We start from the raw sequence: 7,753 nt of genomic DNA, 5'->3' as shown, positions 1-7,753 counted from the left end.
AAAATAAGAAAAATTTTAAATTTAAGACTTATGATGTAATACTTTTCTAAGTTGTCATATAGTAAATATTTTTTAAATAAATAACCTAAATTAATCACAAAAAAGTTAATATAGTGCAGCATGATAATTGAAAAATAATCCAATACAATGTTAGCACTAAATATTGCAATGCTCTACTATTTTGTTGGCTTGTAATGGATATTTTAATGCTTTACAATTCTGTTGTCATGTAATGAAATCTATGTTGTTTCAGAAAAATGCCATTAAAGTATTAACTAATTCCTGCGCAAATTATTAAAAGAATGCACTACTTTCAGTTATAAACCAAGATAACATATTTCATCAAAAGTTATGTTGGAAAATATTAGATATTACCTTAAAGAATCAAATACGGACTTTCAAGCCAATCACCAAAATCAATACACACTGCTACTGCAATTGCTTTGCTTCAACTCTTTCTGAATGTGAAAACATAAAATTTTAAAAAAAAAATTCTTAATGAAAATTTGGCAAATAAGATAAGAGAAATTATTATAGCTAGATTCTGAGTTTCCAAACCCAAGTAAAATGCATTTCACTTATTTAGGCTTGAATTTTCTTATTTGCAAACCAACCATATTCCACTGAAGCACTTCAGCATATCAAGACAGGTTTAAAAGCATGCAGTCCAAACAGCCGGGACAAAATTTAAATTGCATAATATCAGTATACCTGAAGGAGATTTGACAGCATTTTCTTAAGACAAACTACGACTAGGAACTGGCACCAAAAACACGGATCCTCTGTTCAATTGGAACCCGGCAGCATGGACATGTAGCTTTCCCCTTCTTTCCATAATTGTCACTGCAACTGGCACACAAAACTTGGTGCGCACATGGCAAGAAAACAATTGACACTTCATCTTTCAAACAAATTATGCAGTCCCTATCACAGTTGGTTTCTTTCTCAGAAGAATCCTCCAGTTCATCTAATTCATGGAGCAACCTAGCAATTGTTTCTCCTTGGGGCTTTGCCCTCTCTAACTTTCCCGGTGGTAAAGTATTCGACTGATGATTCTGCTCATTAGACTCAGCAGAAGCTTTTAGGCGCGAAAACTCCTGCTCAAGTCTTTGCAGATCATCCTTATGACGCTGGAAGTCTATCTCTATCTTCAGCCGCAAAGCCTCAAGCTTTCTTTTATTACCAGCTTCAGCACCTTCCTTGGATCGCCGTTCCTCCTCCACTTGGGCCAAGAGTAGCTCTTTGGCCTTTTGCTCTTGCCTCCACTTAGACTGTAATAAGAAGATTGTGTTTTCTAATTGGTCCAATCATGAAAATGGGAAGAGCAGAGTGAATAAACTAAGACTTGAAGGGAAAGAATTTAGAAAAGCTAACAAAAGTCATCAAGTCAGTTCAATTTTACCTCATACATGTCAGTAATTTAGTGGTATTATATTATATTATAAATAGATACCTTAAGAGGCCAAGGCCATATTTGTTTTCTACCTCAATTTTACCTCATACATGTCAGTAATTTAAATTCAGGAGGCAACATTCCCCATCAACCGTTCTACACGAAAACCACAAGCCAGTACACTTTTTTTCTCCCTGAAAGAAAGATACTGCTTTTACAAGCCAGTACACTTTTTTTCTCCCCGAAAGAAAGATACTGCTTTTAAAATTATAGAAATGCAAGACGGATGACAGAGTAACAAGATACAGTAAATCCACATGCTAGCTTAAGATAATCTAAATGGTTGGCAAGAAAGAATAGACCTGTACCTAACTTACCAGGTATATATATGTGTGTGCGCGCGTGTGTGTGTGTAAAGAAGGAAGTATTCGTTGGAGTTAGGACCAGATCTCGCATTATTGAAACACCAAAACCAAATTATGAGCTAATGCCACCCGCATCCTCGAAAAAGGTTTGAGTACTGTCGGGAACAGGAAATTGCTGGGTACCGCTATATTTTGTTTTTGTAATAAATTAATTACCGTTGAATCAATACTCCTTTTTATAAATATAAAGGAAGAAGGTCTGTTTTTATTCACATATCATACTGAACGTTAGCCACACCAATGAATGCAAACTATTATGTGTGGTTAAGGAAGATGGTTGTATGTAAAATGAACATATAATAAGCAGGACAGAAATCAAAAGCTTGATTGCATTCTGTGAGCTCTATGAGGGAAATGAACTTAAAAGAGGATGAAAATAACAAAACAAACTAGAAACTTGCAGACAACACTTCACATAAAAATGATAGGAGTAAATTATCCCATGTGATGGCCCATCATACAATTTGTTAAATAACAGAGCAACTTATTTGCGGCATCAAAAGCCATTATCCACAGTTAGACGAATCTGTTCATTACATGAAAAGAGAAATCAAGAACCTCAAGAGTTTAAACTGTCAGGTTCCATGGTGTTCCTAAGGTGTACACACAAAATAAAGAGATCTGCACTAATTAAAACTAATTGTGAGCCAACTTTGAAAAGTTGATCAAACAAAGTAAGCTCAATTCAAAAGCAGAACATATAAAGAACAACACACCCTTACAGTCAAGTCAAAGACAAATAATCATACAGCATACTAGCAGAAGATTCAAAAAATAAGTGTCCCTCGAAATCACATCATGCCACCAACAGATCGGTAACGTTTGTATTTGCTTCCATTTACATTTTCTTAATGATTATTGTTAATCCAAATTGCACTCTCATAGTCACAAAATATTAAAACTATAAAATGACAGGACATGCGACCGGATAAACATGTGTATTCCAAAATAGCTAAACAGAATTAAAAATTTCATATTATCTAATCCAGCAATTATCACGCTCATAAATGCATTTTGGCCACCTTGGCTGTTCAGCCGCAATGCAATTTTACACCAGCTTAATGTTGAACTATCATACATTGATCACACACTTGAGCACTATACTTCCACTGAAAACATTGAACTGACTTGGCGATTTCAATTTGTTTAAAATCATAAAATTTGAGATTTGAATATACCAACTACCCTCCATCCCCTTCGGACTTGAGCTAAAGCCCAAGGGCTAAAAGTTGACAAGTTAACGAAACTGTACTTATTAGATAATTCTGTTAATAGTTTTTAATAGTTCCTATCCTAAATTAATGTCCACTTTGTTAAACTACAGGCTGAAAAAAAGAAAGTTAAGTAACTGGTTGCATCCACCATGCACTGAAACTACAATCTATATACCAATCTTCTGATTTTAGTGCAAGTAAGCTAAAGAAAAGGATATTGTTAGAAAAAATTGTATACATTGGCTGACTTTTAAAAATGCAATATCATTTCAAGGCATCCAACACCAAAATATGAATTTGGAGATTAAGTAAATTGATAACAAACTAAACCAAAAGGGGAGAAAAGACAAGGCAATGTTTAGTGATGAACCCTGGTTCCAAGTCCAAAGCAAAGATACTGTTGCCAAATAGCGACATTATCCTGAAAACTAATATTAATCACATGATCAACTTGAGAAACTGTAGGAATCTCATTCAACTCAAAAATCTGCTACAACACCAACAATATTATGCTTGTTCCAAGATTACTCTTTCAGTAATGCTTTTTATAATATTCAGTTTGCTTTTCCTTCCGTTGGCTTATAAACGCATCATCACTGACTGATCTTGAACTGTAGCTTATATATGGTGATAAGAAAATTGCATTTGGTAACCGTCTCCATGCTAACTTCAGGGACAAAATAGGCATTTAAACTTGCCTACTGCAGCACCCTCTCCTCTTCATTCTAAAATTAAGTTAGACATCCAAGAATCAATGCAGTGGTGAAGTATTAGCCCAGTAAGATATTACTTGTGTATTAGCTTTCTAATTGACCAATGCCCTTAATAACTCTACCAAAATAAAACTTCCTACAGTTAGCATCATTTTTCTTTACTCAACCACGTGACCTACCATTGTTCATACAGAATCTATATATAAGGCTGTTTGTAACTTCAATACTTCATACTTCTGATTTTCATCCATGAGTTCTAAATTGACAATTCACTGAGACATAGCATCCGTGTTTGAGTCCCAGCTTCCCATATGATTCAATGGGCCGATTTCATTACATAAATTGTTATGCGTCTACCTACTTTTAATATTTATTTATTTTTATTCACTTATGTCTGTGCAGCACAAGACACTGGGCCACTAAAGTTTAAGTCAATAATATTAATGAATTCTATAGATGGGTTATGATTTCCTTAAAGTAAAACTCAATGAGCACACCAGGTGTACACCACGTGTACAGTTGGTATTCTCGATAATTGACTACAACGTTTGTAACCCTATATATTTAAAGACATATTAGGAAAGCAGTGGATATTTGTGGAAATTTTATGGGTGGAAAACCATGGAAACAGACAAATTAAACGCACCTCAGTTTCTTTCTGATCCTGCTGAATCCGAGCCAAACATTGTTGCAACTCCTTAATCTTCTCTTTCTCGTTAGCGATCTCCTCCTGTAACTTAGCTTTCTGCTTCTCCCAAGCCAAGAGCCTCTTCAGACACTTTTTCTCCCTCTTGGCAACCTCCAAACATGTCGTAACAGACTCAGCAGCACTCAACTTAGAAGCCTCCATCTCAGCTCTAATTTCAGCATTCTCTGTTTCAAGCCGCCTAACAGCTGCATTTGCTCTATCCACCTGACCACTAGCCTTCCTCAGAGCATTCTCCATCTCCGAGAGCCTCTTCATGGTTGTATCTTCAAGAGTCTGTTTTCCTTTCTTCAAACGCTGAGTCTCCTCCCTCTCCATCCTCAACATTTTAAGCTCCGTTAGATCATTACTCAGTTTTCTTGCAGCTTGCATTGCCTTCTGGTGTGCCCACTCCTTTCGCTCCTTCACCTGTCTCTCAAGATCCTTAATCTGATGAAGCATAGTGACCACAATTTCATCCTTCTGATCATCTGTTATGGTCTCCAAATTCTCATCAATATTCAAATCGCGCATTTTACTCAGCACAGAATCAACCCCATTTGGATCCTTCAAATTCTTTGAGTCTTCACAATTCTCAACCGTTACCTCAGCCCCTGATGCAACCAGAGATGCATCCCTACCCGCCATAACACTCACACAAGCCTGAGGTTGTGAATGCCCCTGCTTTGAACTAGCCCGAAAGCCAGCAGCAAACATTGCAACATTCCTTTTCAGTAACGATTTCATAGAAGGTGAAAGATTAAACCTCTTAGGACATTCAATATCCCTTGGCAAAGTCATTTCAGCACTGTACGAAAAAAACCCATTAACTGAAAACTCCGCATTCCCCCCACTCCCAAACCCCCAGCCTCCATGAAACCTACACAGCGCCGGAGCCACAACACCATTAACCCCACCATTACTCACACTATCCACATTGTTTGAAATTGTGCCACCACAAACATTAGTACCAGGAATCTCAATACTACTAGCACGACCCACATGAAGATCACTCATGAGCAAACACCACATGGCATCACCCTTACTCAAATGTGGCCTAACTTGTTGCAACAAACAGACCATACCCGCAAGGGAATACTCTTCCAACTGTCTCAAATCATTAAAAACAGGCTCGGAATCCTCCGAATTGACACTGCTAGTATTACCATTTCCACCACTAGTACTACTACTATTCAAATAAGCCAAAGAATTATGCAAAATATTAGTTAAAACATCCATGCCCCCATAACAATGGCCATTTTTCAAAATAGCCTTCAGAGCAACATCCTCATCGTACCCTAAGGCAACAAGCTTAGAAATAGCTTCATTGTATAAAAACTCTAAATTTTTCAACAAAATTTCCTCCAATTGTTCTTCAGTGCAGTAACCCCAACCGTGATCATCGGCATTGGGATTAGAATTATGGGACGGATCGTTCAGACCCAGATGGTAACTCAAGGGTTTGAGTCCAGATTCAAGAATGGATTTTGATATCGACGCCTTATCAAGATAACAACATGGATCGAATTCCGGTTTGACGGATCGGGTCCTCCGTGTTGTGCGGATATGCTTCTCTCTCACAGTGCAACCCATGTTATTCTTTCGATCAACAACAACCCTAAAACAATCAATAATAATATCAATAACATTTATAATAAAAATCATAAAAAGAATTGAAAAATAAGAGCGAGAGAGGAACTCACAGTGAGGGGTTGACGATGCAGAGGATGGAGTTTGTTTGGTTTATTCAATAAGTTCGCTGAATTTGTGAGAGAAAATGGTTAAGGCAAATGCAATTGGCTTAAGAATGTGTATGATTCATTAATTTGTGTTGTTAAGTGGGACCCAATTATACATGATAGTTGGGCCATATTCACTGGTTAAAAGTTTGCAAATGAAAAGATTCTACTTGCCCGTAGGTATACTTTTTTTAAATAAATTTTATTTAAATAAAATTTTTGTTATTAGAATTTTTATAAGTGTAAATTTTATTAAAATTTTATTCATTGAATTGTGAATAAGAATTTTTATTAAAGATAATAAAATTATTTTAATATGTAAAATTTTTAAACTTATATTATAATGATAACATAAAAATTATCTAATAAATAAAGAATATATAAATGTTTTAAAAAATTATAATTTCTCCTCTCAAAAACTTAAAATTTGAGCTTATAATAATAGATACAAAATATTTATTTAATCTTCAAAAATTTTATTCAAATGATGTCAACTTATAGTATTAAATAAACACTTATTAACTAAATCTTTAGCTGAAGTGGTTGGACTGCTGTCCTCATAAGTGTGAGGACAGAGGTTCAAGCCTCCACAAAAGTATTGTGGAGGCTAAATATTTATAAGTTTTTCTCGCCTGTGAAATGCGAGTGAAGCAGGAACATCTCTCGTCTGTGAATATGTACTTCATAGAATTTAATGTAATAATGTAAGTTCTAGTTACGTATATCTGATTGTAAATATCAATGTAATGTCTGTTATAATAGTATTGTAAATAAATATATGTACAATATAATAATTTGATGCGTAATTAATATTAAAAAAATACTTATTATAATTAAATAAATCAAACTGAATAACTACTCTGCGATAAACTAATTGGTTCTGCTACTTTATGCACCTCACAAACGTTTTTAAATACACAATCATTATCCTTATTCCCATTAATAGGAGCCACTAACTCGATCGATTTTTTTTTCTCAAAATAAATGTATAGATGTATTACATAGATATTTTATTATTTTATACTATCTTAAAACCAATAGGTTTTAAGGGGCGTTTGAAACTTAGGTGTGTATTATCGATGCGTAACAAAATTAACAGCTATAAAAAAAAAATTAAAAATTATTGGGTGTTTGGTAAAAGCTTAATAATTGTGACGAGGGTTAGCTATGTTACGGAAAAGCGTAACTGACAGACATGGATTTGACAAGAAACGAATGTTGAGGGCGCCACGTGTAATATGAGCATTTGTGTTGAAACCAATTGTACTGTTGCTAACCGGTGTCAGGGAAGCCATCGGATAGATTGGGCCTTGCTCTGACAGCCCATTTGCTAAGTTGAGAATGATGATTTACCCCGAACGGTAAATATAAGTTAAAGATGAGATATTTACCCGATTGTCATCTAATGAGAACCAAATGTTACGTAATAAGAAATAACCAATTTTCATCTCCGGCGATGGACCACCTCAGTTAGTAATTTTGTTTTGTTCCGGTGATAAAATTGGTATTGACTAAAGGCATGATACTTATTTAATAATTTATTGGCAATAAAATATATGTATAGCCTAGTGTACCCAAATAAAA

General features: G+C 35.1%; 1 protein-coding gene across 2 annotated transcripts; it reads right to left on the bottom strand.

Annotated features, from left to right (window-relative positions):
• Positions 1-270: 270 nt before the first annotated feature.
• Positions 271-6,294, bottom strand: LOC102617307 (MND1-interacting protein 1). 2 transcript variants are annotated; one of them, XM_025100705.2, is made up of 4 exons: positions 6,134-6,294; positions 4,392-6,048; positions 712-1,271; positions 271-458 (listed from the first exon to the last, which is right to left on the bottom strand). In XM_025100705.2, exons 2-3 carry the CDS (start codon positions 6,021-6,023, stop codon positions 753-755), a joined length of 2,151 nt encoding a protein of 716 aa, XP_024956473.1. In that variant the 5' UTR covers positions 6,024-6,048; positions 6,134-6,294; the 3' UTR covers positions 271-458; positions 712-752. The 2 variants fall into 2 exon arrangements, with proteins under 2 accessions (XP_024956473.1, XP_006485440.1); XM_006485377.4 differs by lacking the exon at positions 271-458 and having other exon boundaries at positions 515-1,271.
• Between the last annotated feature and the right edge of the window lie 1,459 nt (positions 6,295-7,753).

Source organism: Citrus sinensis, chromosome 4, assembly GCF_022201045.2.
Source record: "Citrus sinensis cultivar Valencia sweet orange chromosome 4, DVS_A1.0, whole genome shotgun sequence".
NCBI classification, from domain to species: Eukaryota; Viridiplantae; Streptophyta; class Magnoliopsida; order Sapindales; family Rutaceae; genus Citrus; species Citrus sinensis.
This window is presented reverse-complemented; position numbering and strand designations above follow the sequence as displayed.

Excerpts from the sequence above, each read along its gene's own strand:
- LOC102617307 (XM_025100705.2), bottom strand. The coding sequence starts at position 6,023 with ATGGGTTGCACTGTGAGAGAGAAGCATATCCGCACAACACGGAGGACC. Across the intron at positions 1,272-4,391 it reads AGGATCAGAAAGAAACTGAG|TCTAAGTGGAGGCAAGAGCA; the intron begins GTGCGTTTAATT and ends TTCTTATTACAG.